The 25977-nt window shown below is 44.0% G+C and overlaps 1 protein-coding gene across 3 annotated transcripts; it reads right to left on the reverse strand.

Annotated features, from left to right (window-relative positions):
• Positions 1-5776: 5776 nt before the first annotated feature.
• On the reverse strand, positions 5777-25734 carry LOC137153287 (hepatic and glial cell adhesion molecule-like). Of its 3 annotated transcripts, none has more exons than XR_010919752.1 (10): positions 25655-25734; positions 23226-23567; positions 21800-22069; positions 19068-19196; positions 17694-17795; positions 16202-16324; positions 14997-15092; positions 14419-14511; positions 12522-13231; positions 5777-10067 (listed from the first exon to the last, which is right to left on the reverse strand). XR_010919752.1 is itself a non-coding variant. In XM_067548446.1 (10 exons), exons 1-10 carry the CDS (start codon positions 25683-25685, stop codon positions 9899-9901), a joined length of 1287 nt encoding a protein of 428 aa, XP_067404547.1. In that variant the 5' UTR covers positions 25686-25734; the 3' UTR covers positions 5777-9898. The 3 variants fall into 3 exon arrangements, 2 of the variants coding, with proteins under 2 accessions (XP_067404547.1, XP_067404548.1); XM_067548446.1 differs by having other exon boundaries at positions 5777-9931; positions 13164-13231; XM_067548447.1 differs by having other exon boundaries at positions 13164-13231.
• Positions 25735-25977: the final 243 nt, after the last annotated feature.

Below are 25977 nucleotides of genomic sequence, written 5' to 3' on the forward strand. Positions count from 1 at the left end.
CTATTATGTGTTCCTACATGTAGGACACCACTAGCACAGAAATAGGAGGGAGGGTTGCATATCTTGGTCCCCTATTAATTAGTTCTTATTTGTGTGAGAAATCTCTTGGAATCCAACCGGACAGCTCGTGGGAGTAAGCTCTACTCAGCAGGTGTGGTCTTACACATGCGGTGATTAATCTCTGAGCTCTCTGGGGGATGGAATTATGTATTTTGTCTTCTGTGAAATGCCTACATTGCTTTGGGCTCTATAAAATGACCAAGTATTATCTATATACACTGAGGGCTAGATTCCTCTTGCACTTGCACCACTGTAAATCCATTGACTTCAAATAGCTAACTATAGACATGATGGGGTCCACCCTTACAGTTGTGCCTGTCCTCTGAAGAAAATGAGGATTTACTGGTGGTAAAGGTGGGCAGACTCTGGCCCACTGACTCTGTATACACACTCCATATCTTAGATGTACATTGATTTATGCTACAACTATCAATACTATCAAATATCCTTTCTCAATAAGCTCTGTAGAAAATAAAAGGGATGAAATAGACTAATTCCTGTAGAACCACCAATGTACCTGTAGAATTTAATAAAGAATATGCTAACATTCCCATAGACTTCTATACACAGGATATAATTCTCCTATAAATTCCAGACCTTGTTTCAAAATCTTTATGGAAATGTTATTTTCTACTAAATTCTAGAGAACTTTTCCATAAGGCATTAGGAAAAAGAATGTGGAACCATTGGATAAAACGCTTGGGTGCACCCAGCAGTGTTTGGCCCACTTGACTGGGGAGAAGGGACAAAGGTGGTATACCACAGCCTTTCCACCCTCCTGAGCCTGCGAGCAGATGTGAGAGGTTTCACTGTCTCTTCCCTTCCTCTCCCTTCCCCACCCCAGGCCAGATCAAGATAGGGTAATTTCTGAGGCTGTTATAAACCGGATCTGGCACTAAATGGCACTACACCAACCGGGATTGCCAGAGCACAGTGCACGCTAGCCATATCCATTCATCTTCTTGGTATGGTCCTGCCACAGCCCCCTACATTGTGAGAGGCTGAGGGGAGATGGTGCAGAGCTAGCTATGTCACCTCAGATTTCCCCCTTGTGGGGGCAAGCCTTGTCTTGCTTTACTCGTAAAGACAACTTATGGGTGGGTTTGTCTATAGCGATAGAAGTAAGGCCCTCTGGATCTAAAAGCACTGCTTGTGCTGAAGATCCAGATCCATTATTTTGGAGGCAGTAGCAAACAGGATTTGCCTACAACGGGACAAGAAAATTCATTGGAATTAAATGTTAAAGTGGCTTAGTTAAACTGTATTAACGCCCTGTGTGGACACTCTTATTCAGAATTAAAATGGCCATGATTTGGTTTAGCTGAATTCAGTGAAATAAACTAAACTGAAAGAAGGCCACTATAATTCTGAAAAAGTGTCCACGCAGGTTTAATGGGGTTTAACTAATCCACTTAAATTTACACCTTTAGTTCCTTTGGGTTAGTTTTTCTGAGTGTCTCTGTGTAGACAAGCCCTTATAAGCCTCTTTATGGGGTCCAGCCACTAAAAAGGGACAAAGACCCACATAGGTCAGATGCTGGAACCCAGAGTCCCCCCAAAACCACACCCCAACACCCGTACCTGCTGTTGTCTCTTGGGAAGAAGCAACTGTGCCACTCCAAGCTCCTTGGAGCAGTGTTAGCTGGCTCCCTTGTCACATAGCCCTGGGAAGCAATCTACCAAGTAAGCTGTTTAGTTCTGACCATTTCCCCTTCCTGGGAGTCCACTCCACTTCTTGAATCGTGTACCCAAAAGGTGAGCCAGCAAATATCTCCCTCTTTGCTCCCTTGAGACAACATGGTAGCATCACTTTGGGTGTAACTTACACGCTGCTGAGATGCTCAGATGTAACTTGCCCCTTGTTTGTCCAACATGCTCCAACGCAGCTGTAGGTGAGCTGCGTCAGATCCATCCATCCAAGGAGCTCATCTGGGCAACACACACACACCCATCTCGAACACCAGCTTTTTCTTTTTGGAATCTGTGATTCTCAGTGGTTGCTAGTGAAGGCCGGAAATCTCTGTTGTCCGAGCTCAGCCAAACGTCCCCAGTTACCTTCAGGCTTCGGGCTGGCGGTTGGAGCTCGAGCTCGCACCACACGTTGGATGATGTCACTCCTTCCTCCAAAATCCTAATCAATCACAATTCACAGATCAGAGGAAACGCCTGTTGCAAGTGGGAGGGAGCCACAAGGCAGCATCTGTGTGTCCATGTGGGTATGTTCAGGGTGTTCTGGGCACTGGGGCTGTGACATTTGGGCTCTGCCTGTGTCATTGCAACCAAGTTTTTAACCCCGGGGGCTCTTCATTGGTCTCTGCTTTCCTTGCCCTGGCACCTTTGCTTTTAGCTGATGATGCCTGTACAGGTTTTGTGGCTGCATCTCCTTATATTTGTCCTTCCTACCCCTTTGTTCTAGCACTGTTGCCTCTCACCAAGGCAGCGGTTGCCCCCACATGCTGCCAATACAAATGGGGAGCTGCTGCTTTCACTTTTTGTGCTCCAGCTGAAGCATCCGTTAAAAAGGAAACGGCTTGCTCTGGGTGCCGTGGGCATACATGCTGTTTAGACTCTGGAATACTCCAGATTGGTATTGCTGTTGAATAGAAAACAATCACCCAAAAAGTGGGTACTGTGGTTGATTGCCTCTGTCTCTCCACACATGGGGATGGGAAAAGAGTAACAATTTCTTGAATTAAAAAGTTTTCGTTATTAGGGTTTGCTGTATGCCAAATTGAATGATGAAATAGAAAATATAATGAAAAGATGTAATTTCTCTGTGCCACCCAATAGTCTGACAAGGTAGCTATCCCTGTCCTCATAAGATGATCTTAGCAGCTATTCTGTACAGGTGTAAACTAAGTTAAATAATGATCCTAACACATAGTTTGGATGAAATGCTATTTGGCTGAAATCTTCAGACATATTTGCATACAAGGTGTTGATTTAGTTAACATACTACCACAAGGAGCTTTTTTCTGAATGTCATCTGTAAATACGGTCACAGATTTAGGAAGACTAAGCTGTATATACTGTTTCTTCCCATCCAGCCACCCTCCTCCACAGGTCACTTCTTTGATCTATTAGTCAAGTAGTTTGCTTCCAGCAGTGGGCTGAAGTTTCCCAGGAATGAGAACCTCATAACGCACTTGCACAAACCCGTGGTGTGGACATATTGGGAAACTTCTTTCCAGAATGCCACATACCATTGCTGAGCTTTCCTGAATTCCACAGTCATTTAGTCGTTCCAGGAGAACCTTCTACAGGCTGGGCCAATTCCAGGGAGAGGTATGGTATCGGCTCATGTGCTTTTCACCACCCCTACGCAGCCACAATTTTTCTCTGGCTCAGTTAACTGAACAGAGTTACCTTTAAAACACCATTATTGCTCCTCCTTACTGTCCTGCTGGTAATGCAGGCCTCAAACTGTGAATGGGGAATTAAACCACTCTCAGCCCTGTAGAATATACTACTCCCCCCAAAAAGTGCTCATCACGTGCTGAGTTCTACTTCCTCCTCTTTCGTCTTCCTAAGAGGCCTGCAGAGAGAGATGATCAGAGGTCCTTGTGGAGTACCAGACCCTGAGACAGAGGGTTTCCCACTAGTAGAGAAGTCAAAAAGGTTACTGTAAAGAGTTCTAGTAGCTGTGTGTGCAGGGTCTCCTGGACCAGTCTAAGTCCACCAGAATGATACTACGGGAGACCTTTCTAGAATACCCTCCCCACTATGGGAGGATTGAGAGGGAGAGTCACATGCAAGGCTCAAGTGCCATGGATATCAGCTCACTGCCCCTGTGGCCATTCAAGCCCCTGGTGGGTTCCCCTCTGTAGTCCTGTCAGAGAGACTATCCCTCCAAAGGATATTCCTATTCAGCTGGGAAGATCTAGATGGTGGTTTCCCTTGATTTGATCTGTGTGTGAAGGACCTGATATAGTGCACTAGGTTTCTTTCTTTTTTTTCTGTATTACCTGCCCATGTTCCTTCTGCCTCCTATTTGCTGCTGTAGGCAAGTGTATGTTGTAAATTGGTTGAAAATTTTTCTGACAAAACTTGGGTTTTCAACTAATCAACATTTTTGCTAAAAAAGCTTTCTGCAAAAGCTCTTACAATTTCATCCAAAAAGCCTGAAAATTGAGATGTTGTGGCCAAAACCTGAAGTATTTTATTCAAAATGGTGGCACCGTGCCTTGTGTGAATTGTAGTTTGGTTTGTTCTGCTGCCATTCACTTCTTTGGGATCTCTATCTGGACTACATATCCCACAATGCACCATGGCCCATGACTCCTATGACACACCGGCACCGATCACCAAGACAGGAGAAAGTGGTGCACTATGGGCAATGTGATTTGGCCCAAAAGTGTGACCCAGAAAAGAGAAATAGGAGTGTAAGGCACCAGAGCTCCAACCTCCATAATATGGGTTAGTATCATTTTGAATCAACATTCTAGTTTTTTAACAAAATATTTTGATTTTCAATATATTGCGCAAAAAAAAAAAATCAATCTTTTCCTAGTGTCTGTGCTGTGTTATACACCACTTTTTTCTGTAGGGTTGTTAATGAATTATTTTACTTACTTGGAAGAAAGGAATGCCTCTTTTGGTCTAGCAGCCAGTTGTGCTTCCAGAACTACTTAGCATCTCCAACTTTACGCTAGTAGTGAGCCAAGGTGTAGGGTTTAGGTGGAATCTAAGTGGTTCTAAGTCCCCTCTCTTACTCCCTGTCACCATTCTCTCCCTTTCTTTTCTGATCCTCAACCATGATGCATCAAAGTGACAGGGGACTGAGAGTCTTTTGCCACATGCCAACCATGTGGATGAGGTTAAAGAAGCTCAGTTGCACTGACCTACCTGCAGGAGCAGTAAGTAGCTTCCCAGGCAGCCACTGAAGCAATTGGGTTTCACATAAGTTTTCACATAAACTAAGAAGAAAATGCTGGTCAAGATGGGAACAGAGTATTCACCCAGATGTTGCATGAGTACCATGTATGGAACATAGGTAACATTATTACATGTACAGCCACTACTGGTCATGAATCAGGAGACTTTGGTGTGATGCCTCAAGGTCAAGCATAATATTTGTCCACTGCATGGAGTTTTTAATTCCTTCCTGCTAATCCTGGCCATCTGCGCAGGGGATGAAACTGAGGCTATCGCCACTCCTGAACAAGGCCTTTAGTGGGAACACAGCATTATCATCTTTCCCTCCCTTGCATATTGTATATTTTAAAGAATGTTAGTAAGTTTCCAGGTAATGTGCCTGCGCTCTGTGCAATAATCCTGTAAACAACAAATAGGGGCGGGTATAATTGTATTAATTATGTAGTTGTTAATATTCATTTTATAGGTGTCAATGTTACCAAATAAGGGTCTATGAGGAGTTGCTGAAAATGTACACAGTTATATACTGTTATGGATAAAAGGATTGTAAAGTAATCCCCTCGTTGCTCACTGGTGGCGTCGAGGTGGAACGAGCAGGCAATAAAGGGTTCCGTCTCCCCAATCCGCCCCAGGGACAACCTGTTTGGCTATTTCTAGCAGTAATAGGTGTGGATCTGCCTGGGAAAGGCTCCTCTGCTCCATTTTGGCTGGGTACAGCCAGTTCTTCCTAAAGCGTTACATGTATTCAAATGGATCTTATGTTAAATCTTTTCTCAGACATGTTTGTGATCAGGCAGCAGGCAAGGGCTTAATGATACAAATGAAAGAGAGGCACCGAGTGTACGTTCAGTTATAAAAATGAAAATTTTATTGAGCCACATTAGTAATATATTTACTGAGTCAAACTAGCAAAGTATTGTTTTAGTCCTGAGTAGTTCTCCTGAGAAAGGCGAAAACCCAGAGAGAAAAACCCTCTTCTTAAAGAGTGGAAAAACTCTGGGAAATTCCTTTCTGACCCTTTAGGCAGCAATCGGAAAAATGCCCAGGAGACCAAACCAGACAGCACACTGAAGTATTAAATGGAAAATACAAATATCTCATATAAACAAGTGAGAGCAGAATGGATTTTTTTTAAAAATAATGCCTTGGCAATACATAAAGAAACTGGGGTCCAGATCCCCAAAGGTACTTAGGCCTCTAACTCCCCTTGAGACCTTTTGAGGATCTGGGCTTGGGTTACTAAAAATCAGCAGGTGACAAAGCAATGACCAGCCATTTTTACCAAAATGAAGTGAAATTAGCAGCCACAGTTTCTATTTCTATTCTGGCAAGCCACGGTGATAAGGAAAACCACACTCTGGGAATGGCTGACTGGATAGATCACTTGTTGATTACCTGTTCTGTTCATTCCCTCTGAAGCACTTGGCATTGGCCACTGTCGGAAGACCAAATATTGGGCTGGATGGACTGTTGGTCTGACCCAGCATGGCCATATGTTCTTATGCAATAAAAAGCAGACTAAGGGGAACGTACACATTGCTTAGCTTTGAAAACAAAATTCACACAAATCCAGTACATAGACACCTTGTCAAAAGATAAAAAGCTAATATAGATATATAAACCTCTGTATCAGAATTCTTTGGCTCCAGCTTTTAGGCTCTCCAACCCACCTTCTGTTACATCATTCAGGGGTTTTCCACTTTGTTTAAAATATCACACAGCACTATACCATACACACACACCAACATGCACACTCCATCAACACAACACACCATTGCAACCATGCACACCTCGCACACCTCAGCACCATCAACACACAGCATGTGCCATCATTCTAAAAGATGTGCTCTAGGAATTATTTTAGGGAAGTTCTGCTCTGACCTCTTGTCTAACAAAGGCCCTAGATGATCACAATGGTCCCTTCTGGCCTTGGAATCTATGATACACCATCACATTATCCATCTACAAAAGACCATTTGCATAAGATTTTTCCACCTTTCTGCCCAGTGAATGCTGGATTAGGTCCCACCAATATCTCCTCTCTCTAATCTCAGCACTCACATCCCCTTTGTCCAGACATGCCCCTTTTTAGAAGTTCAGCTCTGTCCTCCCCTTTCTAAACAAGGAAAGCTTTCACTTCGCTTGCTTCTGAATTGTAATTTTCATTTTGTTTTAGTTTTCAAACACTTGTTTTCAGGCTTTTTTCCTCCCATTTCTATCATTTTAAAAACAAAAAACAAAGCAATACTTTTCCTCCTTCCTCACTGGAAGAGGTGAGAGAAATAATTAAATATACAAATACAAAGAACACCCCATACCTTCCTCCTTTTTTCTCCAAAAGTAAGCTCTTTGAATTTTGAAACTTCAGGGTCCCCCATCCCCTCCTTCCTTATTCCGTTGTTTGCCACTGACTGCAACAGAATGTGTGCCAAGATTTTGTTTTAGGGGTTTGTTTTTTCACTTTTACATTTTTTTCCCCCTTTTGACACTCAACTTTTCCAAACTTCCTCAGGGCTCCACTCCTACCAACATGTATGAATGTGCTTAACTTTACTAGTGGGAACAGTTCAATGATTTCAATGGAACTATTCGGAGTAGGAAAGTTAGATACGTAAAAAATGTTTGCAGAATCAGGGCCAAACTTCAGTAAAGTGGCAAAAACAAAAATGAAATTACACTACTCTTACGTCTCACTTTTCCTTCTGCCATGCCATAACTCTTTTTGGAAAAGTTGGAGAAGTTTTGAAATGTGATAGATTAGCAAAAGGAAAAAGGGAAGGAAAAAAATAAAAACAAAAAAAAAAAAAAAAAAAAAACCCCAACCTTTCCCCAGATATTTAGTTTCTTGCACTCTGTGACAAAAAGAGAAAATCCTACACCAATCAGAAATTTTTAAAGTTTTATATAATAAGATTCCAGGATTGTCTTGCCAGAGTCTAGTCTGAGTCAGTGTGAAGCAATGAGAACAGCTACAATCATGGTTGAGAGGTTTTTTTGTTCAGAATATCGACAGGATAAATAATCACTTAGTTTTGTGATCTGTTACTATTCCATTTTTAAGTTCTCAGCCATTTTGATTTTACAAGTTATACCTGTCAGTTTATAGCTACAGTATCTGTACCATGCCAAGAGTTCTAGATCATTGTGATATTGGGGTGACCCAACCAATCACCATTCTTATACTACAGCTAGTTTGCATGCCACAATTTCATTGGTTGTATGAGGGAGACTGCACAGATGGTGCGCAATTGTCACATGCACAAAATACAAATCTGCCAGCCTAATTCTTTCTACATACAAATCAACACAAGTAGCGCACACACCCCTCATTTGTCATCTGCACAAGCTAACACAACTGTCCCAGCACAACACACACACTCACCCACTCACTGATACTTACCATAAACTTGAGCAGCAAAGCTGTGTGTCCATTGCTAGCTCAAAATAAAGATTTTGAGAATTTTTGAAAATCTGGTCTATTTCTAACCCTGACAGATATCAGTTGAGGGAATGGTGTAAGAGAGATCAGGACTGAAAGAGCAGTAGAGAATGAATGAAGATGGAAAAACTTATGCTGAAGAAAATCTTTGGAAAGAAGTCTGAAGAAAATGTATATGTCTTCCATGTTCATTTGGCCTAAATCTCCCCAATTCACAAGCCATGGAATCTTGTACCCTGTAGAGATCCATGACCAGCCCTTGGGAAACACTAAGCAGCATGATTCTACTCTGAAAAGGGACTTTGTAAAAATAGCATTCCATACTTATAAATCTGAGTGCGTCTACACTGCAGTAAGAGACCCACACCACAGCTGCAGCTGCCCAGCTCAGCTGACTTGGCCCTGGTGGGGCTCAGGCTGGAGCCAAGGCTCTGAAATGCTATGAGGGGTGTGGGTCTCAGAGCCAGGACCCTGAAAGTCTCCACTGCTATTTGTAGCCTCACAAGCTTAAATCAATTGTGCTGGGCTCTGAGAGTCAGTGCTGTGGGGTTTTATTTCAGTGTAGTGGTAACATCAGTGACTCCCTATCAAATGTGCTCAGTTTACAGGGAAAAAAAAAAAGCAGAACTACTGAAGATGGTGCCACTTCTATGTAGTTGATTTTCTGGGTAGAACTACATGGTAAAGAACAACACACACTGTAAAGGAGTTTAACTAGAATATATGGACTACTGCCTGTCAATGGGAAATGAAGAGCTTTGAACAACACACATGGATTTCCATGGACATCCACGTTCTCAACTTGTCTTAGCAAACGTTTACAACGAAGCATGAGATCCCACCACCACAAATAGAAATGGATTGGTCATTCAGTGCAAGCCTCTACCTTTTTACAGCCTTCGAGTGAATGATCAACCCTGCCCCTTCAAATTTGTGAACAATTTTAAAGATACATCACCTACATGCTTTTCTCCTCTGAGTTGTATCATCTCATGTCTTACAATCACTAATAGAAAGTGAGGGGGGCGGGGAGAAAAGAGATCACCTTCCTTTCAGGTGTCTCAGAGGTTTGTCACTTTCTGTTAGTTTCTCCCCCCACCCTCCACTAAGCATGAAAACTATGTAAGTGACATTGTGTATTTAAAACTATTCACAAATTTGAATAGTTTGAAGGGGGCGGTGGGAAAAGAAGAGATCCCCTTCCCTCGAGGTGTTTCTTGTCTTCTGATCGATCCTTATCTCTACACACAAGAAAAGAACAGGATTGTTTTCATGGGTCCTGTTTTGGGGGTGGCTATATCTCACAAACCCATGGTTACGAGACTCCAAATTTGGGTTTCAGACTCCACCCTGGGTCTTGTGTTAGTATTCCAAATTTCAAACAGATGATGGTATCTTTGTTTGTAGGGAGAACTAAAAATTCAGTTTTAAGCACAAAACATGTTGCACCCTAAACTCTGATACACTTAGTACTGCCTCATAATCCCATCCTGAGAACCACTGACCTGGAGGATACGTACCTTTTTATATCTGGTCATCTTGTTCTTCTGAGCTGCCCTACATAGGAAAAGCAACAAAGATGTGAAAATGTTTGAAATTTGTTCTGCTGTTACCTGTTTGCCTCAAGCTTCTCTTCAGCCATGCTTGCTGTCTGATCAGTTCTGCAGCTTTGGCCACCCAAGGACTGTTATAGCTAGAAAAAGAATAAATGCAATCTGTTATCACACACTTTACATAAACACCAAGAAAAACCATGCACTAAAGACACCACGAGTAGATGATGGAACAGATCCTCCACTCCTGTTCCAACCAGTTTGTGGTATTCAGGCAGCATCATGCATCAGAAAGCTGCCCTGAAGTGGCAGCTGGGGCTGCTTCTGATGTAGAAGAAGCCTCTCCTGTTTTAAAGAGGGTGTGGCCAGTTCTTTGCAACCTGCTCCCTCAACTCCACATAAGGGAGATGAAAAGAGCAGGAGGAGATGGGGCTGGAGCACCTTGTGATCCCTGGCTGGCAGAATGGCCGCTAGGGAATCAGGGCCAGATTAAGGCAAATTCAGGTCGCTATGGAGTCCACCATGATCCTGACCCTACTTGAAATAGTGGCAGCTGTGTCATATACAGGAGCAATCTGCTGGGCTGGTAGGGAGCCCACCACTTCTCTTCATTTCACAGATACTATCTACAGTCGCCTCAGTCCCTGAACCACCATTCCCTCTGTGGCCTGCCTTGGAGCAGGGAGGATTCAATCCCCACCCACTCAAGCACATATCTTGTGTGTGAAGGCCTTTGCCATTGTCACCACCACCAGAAGCATGCCAAGTGGCAGCAAAAAGGGGCCCTGCTCGCAGGAACCCTCTGGGGTGCTGTCTGCAGGAGAACAGTGGGTTTTGGAGTTAATATTCCACTGAAATGAATGGGGCAGTTTCATGCCTACCAGGGCTTGTCTAGATGAACAGTGCATGGCAAGCTGGGGTTGGAGTCTACTTTTGCTAGCTGGGAGAAGGCTAACTGTTCATGTGGGCCTTGTGACTGCTAATTTATAGTTCTCTGGAGCACTTTGGTGTCCCCTGCTTTGGAACAGGACTAGGTCAATGTGCACCAGGGAAACTTTAGTGCATGATAGTAGGATTTGCACAGAGACTTGGTGCCCTGCAGGCTAGTGTGGGATAGATTTATGCCCCAGCTTGCCGCTCACTGACTTCATCTAGACGACCCACAAGACTATTGTTACAGGCTCTCTGCAGACTCAGGCAGGCATCGCTGCATCAATTACACTAGGATCATGTTTTCAAGCTTTTCTTCACAACCATGAGCAATAGAAGCCCGTTTTTAAAAAAGCTGCTCAGATTCTGATGTGATCAGGTGTCTTCAGGAGCTGTGACCGTAGGTGTGTCGCTATTGTGCCTGTATCTTAACCTACTCCTGTAGGGGCACCGTTCCTACTGGTGTGACTTAAAGCAAAATTTATGCTACTCTAAATTATGCCAACGACCAAGACATCCCCCAACATCATACAGGATCAGAAGAGTTGAAAGGTGGGTTTAAAGCCACATTTCCTGCCCCACTCCCCTCAATTACTCTGAGCTCTGGCACGAAGATTATACAGGATGTTGTAATAGGAAGAAATTCCTAAGACATGCAAGGTAAAGGGAATTTCAAGTGATTATCTTCATGGTAACTAAACAGCTCTGCTCTCCAGTGAGTCCTGGGGACAAACAGGGTAGGGGAGTAACTCAACAAAACATTTCACAGAACAGCTCTGTGAACCAACTTTCTTTCCTTCTGAACAATTCTAACCATTCAGCGTTATTTATCTCTAACACAACATGTACCGTTTTCAATGCGCTTTTCTCATTCATTTATGTAAGAATGTTGATGGGGGGTTGAATGAGTCTTTATGCTGAGTTAGAATTATTCCAACAATTTAGGGAGCTCTGGGACTGGATCCACAACTGTATTTATTTCTCAGTGGGGCAGTTCTCCGCATCCTGATTGGAAAGAGTTGGGTAACATATCGGGAAGTTTGCGTTTTGTGGGGGAGGGAGCGGCAAGAATTAAAAATTGAGGTGTCCCATGTTTGTAGGAGTATATAAACAGAGGTCAGAGCAGGATTCATGATAGCCTTGCTGAGTTCTAGTCTGAGAGGAAAATAGAGTACATTTTCACTTAATACATTATAATAAGTTGAGATTGCTACCTGTTGACTTGAACTTCAAGTCTGAAATGTATTTAGCCCAAGCCAGGATTCAGTTAATACCTCTCCAACAGGAAGCAACCTCAAGCTATAAAGCTCTAGGCAATATATCAGATGCTTCAGCTATTCTTTGACACTTAATCAAACGCAAATGCTGACACAATGAGCATTATTTCTTAATTCAATAGCTTGTTCATTCCTTGCTTTGGATTGTATTTATAGTGCTGTTTTTAGAAGTAGTTTTATCTTTTAAATTAAGAGTTCATTTTTTCCTGACAACCTTCAATTCATGGTTCTGAAATCCTTTAGTTTAATTTTGTTACTAACAATGTCATAGGAAGGCAATGACATAGTTTAGTGGCAAAATAAATTAATCTCTTTCCAATTATGCAACATGATTTTTCAGTGCTTATTTCTCTCCTATACTGTACCTTTGATTTCTTCACACCTTACCTCCAGTACTGGACAACAAAGGGGCATCTTCTAGGAGCCTATGAATGACACTTCCTTGAGCAGCAGAAAGCCCTTCATGAGAGGGGCTCCAGGAAGAAAACCGGTTCTGCCAGAACTAGCAAGAAGGCAGTGGCTATTCCTCATCTGCAGAGGGCTGGGTGAGGAATCCAGTTTTGACAATGTCTGCAATCTAGCCTGAAGTTCAATACTGAATTGATGTCCAGGCATGGCATTAGAAGCACTGTGTTCCTGGATGTGTCATCCAGAGAAGATGCAAAATTCAGAACTCCTGACTGTCAGGTCATGAAAAATCCAGTGGCACTTCTTGCAAAAGCAGAGAGATGATATTCCATTACATTTAGCTTCTAAAAATTCTCCATCTTTTTAATTGCATGTGAAATTCTTCACTTCCTGGCCTAAACAGATGTGGTATTTTTACTCTGCAATGTTAAACAATGGCCTTGTGTGTGTATGACCACACACACACACACACAAGCAATTGTCAAGTGTTTTGAAGTATTAGAAACTCAGAAAAGTTCTGAATGAATTAAGGAGTCTCTTGGGTTTTTTTGTACTATGGAAAACCAATGAGCATATTTTCGAAGTCCGTTGAAAACATTTGCTGGGATGCTGCATTCTTACTTCCTTCTGCTCTTCTCTTTGCTGATCCTCTTCACTTTCTGGGTGGCTATTTTTCTTCTTCCTGTGATCTGGAAAGCATACACCAATTAACCCCTGCTGGGTGCTTTATAGAAACATCAAACCCAGTGGAAGGAAAATCATGTTACAGAGAGTAAGTCACTGAGCCTCTGTGGCATGAGTGTGAGACAGAACTCTTCAGAAAATGGGATCTGAGAGTGGTTCTCTATCCATATTCCAGGAGACTATTGTTCTGCTGCAATACTAGAGAGAACAGGGAGATTTGCAAAACATTTTTGTAAAGAAAAGATATGGCTGAAGTGATTCATTTCTTGAATTTTGGTATAAGCAAAGTCATACCTGCCTGCGTCTCCTTTATTATTATGTCCCTGTTCCAATAAATTGAAATATATATATGCCTTGAAGTTAAAGGATTTATATTATCATACACAGCTGTATCAGCAGTTCTGGCAACCCCATCATTCTGGGCTGGAAGGGATCTGATCCCAACAACAATCCTTCTAGTCCCTACAAAACGAAATCATAACCAACAGCACCAGCATATCCTGCAGTTGTCACAAAGCTCTTTTTCCCCTTCACTGTTGCCTCTCTTTGCCCATCAGCTGGTTCTTCCCCCTGTGATCCAGACTTCCCCTCAATCCTTTCTCTCCCAGGATTCCTTTGCAATTCCTGGCTCCATCTCCCTTCTATCATGGCCTCTTTCTCAGGGGGGAACGTGTTGCCTTAGGGCTGGAAAGCAGGTGTACTGGCTGCCTATCCCTGCCTACTGTGCTGTATTGAGGCATGGGAGAAAGGGAGCGGTCGAGGGTGTAAGCAGAAAGAGAAGTCAGGAGGGAAGCAGGAGAAAGTCTGGACTGTCCTGTTCTGGGAATAGCCTCTAATAGCTGAGAGAGAGAGCTAAAGGGCTTTCATGGGACATCAGTGACAGACTCTGGTGCTGGCTGTATGTGTGGAGTGAAGCTCACCTTAAGGGAGGATGGAGATATTTATTTATAACGTTAACCCCAAAGAAGAGAGATTTGCCATCCCTCCTCGCACTCGAAGGTAGATGGGCTGTATATTTCATCTACTTGCCCTCTCCCTCTAATCTACTTTAGAAAGTGATCCCTTTTTTTTAATAACTCCTGGAGAAAAGGGATATTTAAAATGGATCGTGCAATATGGCGGCACATTGATATTTTTTTAAAAGGACTTTAGAATAGAAACAATGCATGAAATGAGAGAGGTTGATACTTACACCACACCAAGAGCGCTAGGAGAATTAGGAGAGAAATTGCAGCAGAGATAATGGAGGCATCTGTGGTGTCAAAAAACGGTGAGCAGCCTTTCTCTGGAAGTCAAAAGAAGAAAGGAATGAAATGCTATGTCACTGCTTTACTCGCTGGAGGGAAGTTCCACGGCTGGGATTCCAGGTCCCATGATGGCTGTGACTCGGGGGCTGTAAATGCCCTGCAACTGGCAGGGGGGCATTCTGATGCAGCACTGCGTAAGGCTGTCATAAGCAATCCTATGCAGGCCTCTTTGCAAGCCCTGGTGTAGAAGGCAGGCCAGGGAAAGGGCTAGAAGTGGGAGAGGATGTGCTGTGACCCTGGGTCCCAGTAGCCTTGAGTGCTATGGAGATTCTCAGCTGCCATGGGCTGCAGAAGGACTTTGAAATCTCTATTTTGCACCAAATATAAAATTTAACTGCACAAACGCTAGCACCGAGACTGTATGTAACTAAGAATTCCCATCTTAAAAAGAGGCAGCAGCAGCAGTGTCTTTGCAGGAAGCCACGCAGTATAAATTTTTAATGAGCATAAGATGAGGGCTTACTTTGGAGAAGCTGGATGTTCTGTGTAAGGAAGATGGCACACAACACCACTAGAATCACTCCTCCAGGGGCTGCAATATCCAGAATGAGCCGGTGCACTTAGAAAGAGAAAGGGAATAAGAAAACGCTGCGGTATTTGAATGACACAATTGATTTGTAGATGGAGATTTATTTTTTTTTCTCTTTGTAAGTAGGATCATTCCTGTTTCCTGGACAATTGCAAAAGTCTTTTAAACCTGTAGGGGGCCCACAGTGAATGTCAGCATTCAGTGAAGCAAGTAGCAACAGGAGTCAACAGGTCCCCAATGATGTATTGAGTTTTACGTGATGGTTTTACGTGATGATCAGCGCTCTACACACATTTGCTTTGTTTAACATTGTGTGGGCAGATGTTATTGAACATCAGCCAAGGGCAGAAGGTATGAAGTGCACCTAAGTCGTTGTCTGCTGCCAAATACTAGCAGCTGCACAGGAGATGTGGGGCTTTGCCCACATCTCAGTCTTGCTAACTGTGGAGTTCTGCAGGCATACTAGCCACCTGCACGGCCTAATGGTGGGTCAGTACTGTGCCAGGCTCCTTAAGATGTGCTAGGTGAGGGGGAGAATTTTCTCTGTACCTTCTTCTCCTTTTAGCCACATTCACCGGCAGCCAAAATTTTGCTGTCAACGTACAGGGTACATCCACACTCTGAGCTGGGGTGTGATTCTCAGCTCTAGGAGGCAGACCTGGGCAAGTTCTCATCGAGCTACCATGTTAAAAGTCTCAGTGCAGCTGCGGCAGCATATGCTATGGGGCAGGATAGCCATCCTGAGTACGTACCTAGTGTCTCTGACGGGCACATAGACGTCTATTACTTTCAGCAAGTAGGGCACAGTGTTAAGCTCATATGAGAGGAATGTCAACTGGAAAAAGCAGGCTTAAGGCTGCTAGCTGGGGAAGTCTGGTTGTCACACCTCATACCAGCTGTGGCAACAAACCTCAGCATTCAAGAAACGTATCGTGTAACCAGAGATAATCGCTGCAATACATTACAGCTACGCAACTCACTCTTAGAATCATAGACCTGTCGGACCGGAAGGCGCCTTGAGGTCATCTCGTCCATCTCTCCACACTGAGGCAGAATCCATTATACCTAGACCATCCCTGCCAGATGTGTGTCTAACCTTTTCTTAAATGTCACAAATGTACAAATGGTGTATTACTTACTCATTTTCTTTTTAAACATCCCAAGATGGCGGGGACAAATTGTCAAGACCACACTTATGAGAAGTGTTCCCATGATCACACACGTGAGGAAGATCATATACAAAATGAGGACTGTGGAGAGACCTGTGCAGAAATAGGGAATGAAACAAGAATTGCTGTAGCAACCTTTAGGCTCTGATCCTGCAAATCACTATGCATGTCCAGACCCCTGCCACCACAGAGTCCCCATGGGGGCTCTGCCAGGATGGAGTAAGTAGCAGGATTGGGTGTTAGTAAGGATGCCAGAAGTGCTGTTTTGTCTAATTCTGTTTCATTGTGTTTTAATAACTGCCAGCCAAAACATGCTAAGCTGGAGCTAAGGCTGAGAATACGTATCAGTAATAAACATCCCATCCTCAAAAACAAGCGTGAAAAACCCAAAGGAGTCCTAGTTAAGGATAGATGTAAAAACTCCAAACACAGTAGAGTGTGGAAATGCACAATTAAGGCACCCAAACAACCTGAATTCCACCCTGCAGGGATGCCACAACGGGGAAAAAAAGTTATAAAGAAAAATGCTTAAAAATCAGTTTAAGCTAATAAGGCACGGCAAGAATCAAAGTTCCTTGTTCTTAATTGCGTGGTATGACTGCAGGGCACGTTGAGAGAATGGGGGGTGCCCAGGGATGTGAGGGGGGGTATAGAAGTATCAGAGGGACAGAGAGGCTCTAGTTTGCAAAAGGACTTCTATGTGCCAAACTTTAAATACAAGTTTGTCCTAATCACTTCAATGGGATTTAAGCACACACTTAAAGTTAGATATGTGTTTAAGTGTAGTCCAGAATAATGGTACTGTTCTGCTTTGGGGGCCAGAATGGTGTCAGGGGAGGGGGTAGAACTTTCCTTTCCTTCCTGTTTTTATAATAAAATTGGAGACCGGGGCACTCCTCTGAAGGGCATATCTCTTCACCCCAGGGGAGACCAGGTTTACTTGCTAGTGGCCCTTTGACTCCATTTTAGGACATGGGAGGGGGCCTATGAGTGCTGTGATTTAAACCCACTTGTAGCCCCGGCTGTGCTAGGGATACAACTTGGAAAAGTGGAGCTGGCTCATTGACTGCAGTAAAATGAAAGAGGAGTCCGGAGATGAAAAAGTGGTTGCCAGCTTCCACGTGTAAGTGCTGGTTAGAGCTTTAATTTTTATGGAGCTTTAGTTTAAAATCTCCCATCTCAGATATATACAGTATCCTCCTGACTTCTTTCTCCCCTTTGGCTGATTTTATGATGCCATAGTCCATGTAACCCATGCTACAGCCATAGAGTGACAGCCGGCTTCTGAATCTTCCAGGTCTGAGATTAACAACGTGCTTTGGCTTCTCATGTCTAGTGCTGAACTTGCTCCTTTGACCAGGAGTGTGTTTCACCTTCTTTCTGCAATCTGTCTACTCTGCTTCATTCACTGCTTCAGTCAAACCCATACACCCTTCAATATGAGACCCAGGCGTGGGCTTACCGTCTTCCCGCATCCAGAGGACAGAAGCAATGATCATCAGGATGGACGAGACGCACACCAGCCCATGGATCAATACAACAAGCCATCTCCACAGCTCTCCCGCTATGAAAGCAACAGACACATTAGTGAGTGACGACCACCCCCCTCTCCCCCCGCCCAGCACACCTGCTCTACAGCATAGCATCCTCCGGCCAAGGTCATAGTCCATGGTGGATACCACATTGTAGAGCTAAGTGGCATTCTCCACGCAGTATGACCTTGCACACACCATACATGCCAGGTCATGCTGCATGGAAGATGCCATTTTGTTGAACCCTTATGTCTGTATGTGGCCCATGGAGGTGCCCCAAAAATAGCACCTGGCCAAAAGCATTGAAAAGCTTGGACTAGATTCTACAACAAGGCAAAACTTTGCAGCTCTGAAAAGATCCCCTTTATCAAAGGGATGAATAGAGATATTTCACTATGTGTACACACACACACACGGAGAATAGTGCCACCTAATATTAAAAAGAGCTTGTTTAACTAATTAGGGCTCTGTTACTGTATCTCCTAATCTATTAATCAGTTATAGGAGAATTAATGGAGTAGGGATCTTAAAATATTGCTGAGCCCATGTCCCCACTTGTAAAGAAGTGAGGATACAGTTATTGCCTAGTATGGGTGTAATTAAAAAAAAATCTTGACATGGAGCAGGTTTAGGGGACCTCCCACCCACACTAGGAATAAGCAGGAGGTGCAATAGCCTGCCTGCTAAAGAGAAAGCCAGAGGAGTTTGATGCTAAAATGAGCTGGAAGAGAGAGAAAGGGGGAGAAAGGAAAGGCTGATCAGTATTTAAGGTAAGTTAAAACAACGGGATTGGGTGGATGGGGCACTTACAAGGGAGTAATAATAATAAAGGCCTCATCAGAAGATCTGAAAGCACTTTACAAAAGAGATCAGTATCATCCACTTTAAGAAACCAACACAGGTTCTCTTGAAATCAATAAGAGCTGCTGGCTGCTCCTGAATTTTTTTAAGAAAATTGGGTCACTCATTTAGCTGCCTCCGCATGGATTTCAGATCCTAGCATTAGGAATCCAGGCTGGAAGATGCTTGGCCTTGGAATTCTGAAGGATACCCAGGAGCTTGGAATGTCTCAGAAATTTAATCAGAGGTGAACATGAAACCTGCCATATAGTGAAGATAACTGAAGTGGGTTGGTACGGATGTATACAGTACCATCAGATGCTTCCAGAAGAACACTCATCTTTTTGCCATCAACACTATTTAGTCACCTATGTTTTCATACACGGAAGAAATTGAGCACATTTAGATTTATTTGCAATATACGTGCTGTCCAAGATTGAAGGGAAATGAGCTGAAATACTTACTAATTTTTTTCCTTTCTGTTTGACAGCACAAGATAACAAAGCCCAATCCAGATCCAACAGCCAATGTTATTGCAATAGTCAGAGCAACACTGGAAATTGTCAGTGCCTGCTTTAGTGGAGGCGTGATACCTACAGTGTGGACAACACAAATCCAAATCATCACTGGAAAGCTGAGAACAGAAGGACACAAGTGACTGAGGGGGACTGACAGCTGTTCTGGTTTCCCTGCTCTTCCTTTCTGTTTCAAGGTCAGCGTACGTACAGTTTCCTTTTGCCTGCAGTTCAGTTCAGTGTCCCAAAGACTAAAATGGAAATGAACCTTCTAGCTGGGATGAGATACAATTTAACCCACCTATGAAAAGTAAGCCCCTTGGGACAGTATTCTGGTTCTATGACTAGGGTTCTTAGGGGCTATGTTAATATAAATGAATCATAATAATAATAAAAAAGAAATGGTTAAACTTCAACACCTGGCAGGGGGAGCAAAGCCCTCAAACCTACCCAGCTATGTTGAGATCTTAATGTAAAATTTTCTTTGAAGTGTCCTTAAATTCTGCCTTAGGCTGGTGAGTGTTCAGAACAAGAAATGAGCAGGAATTAACTGGATCCACAAGACGCCTAGTTCTAGTGAAGATTCTGTTACACTATGAGTGTGGTGATCTGTGTGTTAAGATGAAGTGCTCTCACCTTTTCATTTCTCCAGACCTTCCCAATTTGCCAAAATGATTTAAAAACAAAACAAAACAAAAAACAGGTGATGTAGAGAGACAATTGACCTTGAGGCTATAGCTTTGCCAGGGCCAAAATCTGCCACTACTCCTCATTATGTAGTACTTTACTCTTGTAGCCTATGCTCAAAATTTACAAGCCTGGGTTGCTAAAATTGGGAACCTAAATCCATATAATGGCAACTAACTAAAACATTTAAAAAAAGATGCTGAGGATCTGCTGCTCCCTTGACAACACAGGGAGCTGTGGATGCTTGGACCTATTGAAAATCAATCACTTGGTTTGATTCACAAAAGGATTTAGTTGCCAAAACTCCAGATTTAGGCGCCTAAGTCCTAGTTTTAGGCTCCACTATGATCCACAAAACTCCCGCTGAACCTTGTAAGCGCCTAAACTCACTCAGCACCTACGTTTTCAGAGTGAAAGTTCCCTGACTGCTTAAGTTTCTGCCTCTGGGAACATGCATAGGTGCCTCCTCCTAGTTGTCCAGGTACCTGTCTCCAGCTGCAGCTCCAGTGTGATTCATGAACCAGGGAAGATGGGTGTTTGTCCACCCAACTCACCTGTGGGACGTGATTGTGTAAGCATGCTACCAGATGGGGTCCCATTTGAAATCTGGCTAGAGGAAGGGGTGGTGCCATCCACCCTTGTAGCCCTGTGGTTATAGCTCTCACCTGGGCTCTGAGAGACCTAGGTTCAATCCCCTTGTCAGGCAGAGAAAGGATTTGAACTGGGGTCTCCCACCTCTGAGTGTGGGATGTTCTGATGTGGGGCTCCCTCTTTCTCTCCTCTTGAAGCTGCTCCACTGTGGATAAACCCTTAGTCATAGGACCAGAGAGAGAGAGTGTGTGTGTGAAAGACTATAAGTCTGTAGCCTGGTGGTTAGGGCACCCACCTGAGAGGTGGGAGACCCAGGACCCACTCTGCCTGCTCCAGTGAGTCCAGGAGAGGGGTTCCCAGCTATGAATCACAAGCTGGGCTTGGTGCGTCCCTGCAGCCTGGACTTAGCTGCCCTTTGTCTATGCGAGGGGAGAGGCTTAGAGGAGCCCCCTCTTGTCAGCATATTCCACGGACTAGCTTTGGTGGCTCCCTGCCTAGTGTGCTGGCTTTTGTGAATTAGATTCTTGGGCACCTCTCTCTCCATGCATTGTATCAGGAGCTGAGGTGTCTAATGCAGGCTACATGTCTCTTGGTGTCTTGTTCCTATGATTTCGCTAAGGTCCTAAAAGTTATGCACTGTGATGCTGCGTGTTACAACACCTAGTCCCTTTGTGAATCTAGGCCTAGGTGCTGAACTTTGGGTACCCAAGATTGTAAATATCAACCATGTGTAAACGTGTATAATGCTTTGGAAAACAGTCTGAGGTATTGTAGAAAATGGAGTCAGATGTTTCCTGCAAAGGCTGGAAGCTTTTTAAAGATGCCAACTCCAGTGCTCCACAAGAGGTGTGCAGATTAAATCAGTTAAATGGGTCAGACTTTCATCCTTCCTAGGTCTGTCTGTATGACTGAGCCCTTGCATGAGTCAGAGGAAGCATCAACATGTACATTGCACTGGGCCTGATTCACCATTGCATGGCTCCGGTTGTGTGTTGGGGTAACTCATTGATTTCAGAGAGGTTGCATGCTATTTCAAAACTGGTATCAATGAGTCAAGCCTTCTGTATGTAGTGTTGCTACCACAAAGCAAAAGACTTCTAATGTTACCCCAGGAGGATCTTCTAACATCCTTCTGTTCGCTTTACCGCAATTTACCTTTCTAAGGTTGTGTTATTTGCTTGGCTGCTTAAAAGAATTAAGCCTTTGTCTCCTGAGTGATTCAAATTGACTAAATTAGGCCTAGAAACCATGAAAAGAGGAGAAGAATATATGAGACTAGCATTTCCATTTCATCCTTAATCTAATCTGCACCCTGCAGAGGATAACATGTGGCACCGCTAGGCATCAGATTTCGAACTAGCCATTGCAAGTGTCTGCAGTTGAGGTGCTAATATAACACTTACCTTCAATGGTCAAATTCACTGAGGTTTCCTGCCAGCTTATCTCATTGCTGGCATTGCAGGAAAAGGATCCACAATCTGTTTTCTGTGTTTCTGGTATGTACAAAACACGGAAGTTTTCAGAGAGCTGGTAACATCTGTTCCTGGGGAGGGGCTTCCCATCTTTCTTCCAATCAATAGCTTGCACTTTGCCAACTGGCACCTTGCAGGATAATTCAACGGCTGAACCTACCACAGTAGAATTTATCTGTAGCTGTGCTTTGGACACGGGCTCTGGGGGGAAAAAATGAGGTGATATACATTTAAGACTTCTGCTTGAAATGTACAAGTTGGATACCTAAAGTTCAATACCTAAATCCATATTCAGGCACCTAAATCAAACAATCAAATCTGCTTATCTATATGATAGAAAGGTGTATTCTTAAAACTTGCAAAATCATCTTCTAACATGCAGTAATGTAGGCTGAGTAGTAGCTCAGTATACATCAAAAACTGAATTCTAGCAGCTCACGTCTAAACTTGCAGAGCCTAGGTAATCCTCAGCACAAGAGTTCTGAGATACTGAGTCCTAAGGGACGATTGGTGTTTTTTTTTTTTTTTTTTTTTTTTTTTTTTTTGTACCATTGTCTTTCAACCTTACTAATTTGTGTTTGTCTCCTTACTCCTTTTGCTTTAACCCACCTACAAATTTCTTATTCTCGACTCATATGGTCTTCATAGAATCATTAATAACCTACTCAGTCAGTTCTTAGGTACCAGTGTAGGGCTGTTCCCCACAATATATTTCAGTACCTTATCCGGTCTAGTTGTATAGTTCACCAGGGATGGAGTCTCCCAATTTTGGAAGGCTATTTCTCGGTGTCGCATACAAGGAAAAAGGAAGTTATGGCTACATGCTACAGAACCCTTAATGAAATCAAAATTGGTATTTCTTGCTCTGGTCAAGATGCACACGTAGTGTGGCTAGAACTAGAGTCCCTCTGTTCTTCAGCCACACCATCTTGGGTTGTGCTTTCATAAGTGAATCAGGATCAACAGGCTTTGATGGGAGACCACCAAGAAAATAATGGTAGCGATAGGAGAGTTGGCATTTTTCCTGCAGAGTCAGGATTGACTGAATAAAGTGCACAGATCTCAGAATACATTTTTCGCTCTGATATCCAGACTTATTTTTCATTTTTTTAGAAGTGTCATCCCCTTCTCAAACATAATGGGTCCGTGTCCAGTATTATAGGGGTAAATGTTTCTCTTTATAAATGACTTCAAGGCTGTTTTTATGTGGTCAACGGGTTGTGCAGCTGCTTCCTTGAAACAAGCACATGCACAATCTCCATTCACATTGGTGTGATCCATTCAGTACAAAAAGTATGTTTGTGCTGCCAGCAGTTTTAATGTACTGCTTTATAAATACTTCTGCTCTTTCACTTACCTATGACTCGCAGTGCCGTTTGCCTGGCTTCTATTTTGTTCAAATTGACGGTAGCTCTGTAGGTCCCACTGTCTGTCACTTGAACGTTTTTCAACAAGAGGGAGCCATTGGATGAATAGAAAATGACTCTGTCTTCATAGGGTTTATAAATCACAGGTGTTATTCCAACGCGATAGTAATCCACAATGTTTTGAGACATGGAGCTATTTATGTATTCCCACTGTATATGTTCTGTGTTGTTGGTGGGCAATATAGTCAGCAGCACGGACGAGCCCACTGCAACGGTTCTATGTTCTTCGGCTTCTGCTGTTTTTGGAGCCCAGGGAAATAGCAGTAGCAGCACTAGATAGGAAGGAGAGATTGGACGAGCCAGGTTAGTCATTTTCATGCTGTATTTATCCCAGATCGATGACACAATGTTCATTTGGGTATTTGGGGCAGGAGAGTGATAATGGGGACATGTTTCTGGGCTGGATTCACTTTAACGTCCCAGAGGAACATAGTGACAAACAGTTAACCTTTCTGATGGTGGATGGGTAGAATGTTAAATAGTTGGTGCTCTCCATCCATTTCCGTATGGGCAGGTGGTTGAATCACATATAGGCCTCATCTACGCTAGGGTACACCACTACATGTCGCAGCGAAAAGCAGGCTGCATTCATGCTGTGGTGCACAGCTGCACGTGGCAGTGAAAGGCTCTGGCAGAGGGGAGGCACTAGAGAGATTCTGGCAGCTCCCTGCACTGGGGGAAAGGCTCTGGTGGCGAGAAGGCAGTGGGGGACACCGCACTGCTAAAAATGGCAGCATAGCTGGGGGAGGCATGGGTTGGGCATGCAGAGAGACGTGTAGGCTATGTACCTACCAGTCTCCTCTCTGCTCACCTGACCAGTGTTTAACCAGCTACATAGTTATTTATATCTGGGCTAGGGCTTTGTACTGTGAATGTACTCCACCTACTGCCATAAGCGTAGACACAGCCTTAGAGAGGCTTGAGCCAGCACCCCAAAATAAGCCATCCCTACACTCTGGCTGTGTGGGCAGGTGAGGGAGTTGAAATCTGAGCCTGCCTCTGGAATTGTGTAGCCTGGGCCCATCTCCAGCTGCAAGAGGCATGCTTCTTTCATAGATTATTAGGCCAGAAGGGATCACTGTGATCATCTCATCTGACCTGTTGTATAGCACAGGGCCTAGGACTTCTCGGAAATCATTCCTGGTTGAACGAGAGCATGTTTTTAGAAAAAGCACCCAATCTTGATTTTTAAAACGGCCAGTCATGGAGACTCTCCCACAGCCCTTGGTTAAGTGTTCCTGTGGTAAAACAGACGGTTCAACCTCAAACACACAGAGCACAGGGGATTAGCTGTCCATTGCCTTAACCACTCGCCGCCTCACCTCAGAGGCTGGCAGCCTCAGAAGAGTGGCCAAGAACGGAACAGGCATAGACGTGGTGCATCCTGACACAGTTGGGCATAAAAGGACAAACGTAGAAAGCAGTGGCGTACTGGCGAGAGAGGGCCAGGCTCCTGGGCGCCAGTCATGAGGGAGGGGTGCCAGCCACACCTTCCATGACACACAGGGGACGTAGGACACAGGAGGCTCTGATCAGGAGTGGTGGGCACTGCACAGTAAGTGCGAGGGGGGAGGGCAGTGGAGCCCACTAATGTTTTGGGTGCATTAACATTTAGTTCTGCCTCCTGGAGCTTGGAGGAATTTTCAAGGACTGTTTCTGAAAAGGCCTTCAGCCAAGGTCCTTCCTGCCTGACCTGACAGGAGTCCAGGAGAAAGAGAAAGATCTAAGGGAACTTTGTGAAAATAAAATAAATAGCCAGGTAGCTCTGGTCAATGTTATCATGGAAACTACAAATACCCATGCCAGCTTTAATCTAGCTAACATGGGTAACAATGGTAGTGAAGACATGGTGGCACAGGCTAGCTGCCTGGATATAAGCCTGTTGAGATCCCCGAGTACATATTCAGGTTGCTAGGACCTGCTGAAGCCTGTGCCACCACATCGACTCTACTGTTGTTGGGTTTGGGAAGGACCATGGCCAAACATCCCTGCATTACAACTGTTTTTGGCTTCCCAAGGCCTTGTGGGCCGTGGGAAGCAGAGCACAAATTGGAGCAGCCTTGAGGCTGATCTAGCTTACACAAGGGGCCAGACAGGTCCTGGCTACTCCAGAATACAGAGAATGCAAAAAGGGCATAGAGCCTCCCCTTCCAGTGACATTCTCTACTTCCTGTCTTGGGTGCAGGAATGGAGCAGCTGAGGGTCAGGCCCCCAGGACAGCTCCTCGGTGAAGCACTTTGGGGTACTTTCGCTATTAGAGCTGTATAAAACCTGACCGAAGAGATTATTTACGCACATTCAGTGTCCAACTAATATTATTCTTAGACGTGTTTTGGCACTGGAAGGAATTTATACATACTCAGGCACCGGCTAATCGTTCTGTAACTCATCCTGCTGCGGAGGCCTGCATTGGAGGGAATGGCTTGGTACAATGCCGGCAGGAGCCTGTGGAAGCATACAGTAAAAATCAGCAACACACATAGTCATGGCAGGCGGGATCAATGCAATCGCTACAAATGACCGGCAGTTCCATACAAACCCCTCCCATAGGAGAATGCGAAGGCTGCACAGTTAGCTTCGGGCACGGCCAGAGCTAAGGTTGTACTTGCTCTTGGGCTGACCCATGGAGAGGTTGTGGAAGGAGATCTCAACAGCGGGGAGCTGCATGTGAGTGGCTTGATG

The sequence above is a fragment of the Emydura macquarii genome, unplaced genomic scaffold, assembly GCF_026122565.2.
Source record: "Emydura macquarii macquarii isolate MOO-44397 ecotype Brisbane River unplaced genomic scaffold, CSIRO-AGI_Emac_v2 contig_1253, whole genome shotgun sequence".
NCBI lineage: Eukaryota > Metazoa > Chordata > Testudines > Chelidae > Emydura > Emydura macquarii.

What these genes read in the sequence shown, in the direction of transcription:
- LOC137153287 (XM_067548446.1), bottom strand. Translation starts at nt 25,685, where the DNA reads ATGAGTTACAGAACGATTAGCCGGTGCCTGA. An exon ending in AACGATTAGCCGGTGCCTGA is followed by an intron (nt 23,568 to 25,654) that starts GTATGTATAAAT and finishes CTTCCTATCTAG; the next exon opens with TGCTGCTACTGCTATTTCCC. An exon ending in CCTAGCGCTCTTGGTGTGGT is followed by an intron (nt 13,232 to 14,418) that starts GTAAGTATCAAC and finishes TATGCTTTCCAG; the next exon opens with ATCACAGGAAGAAGAAAAAT.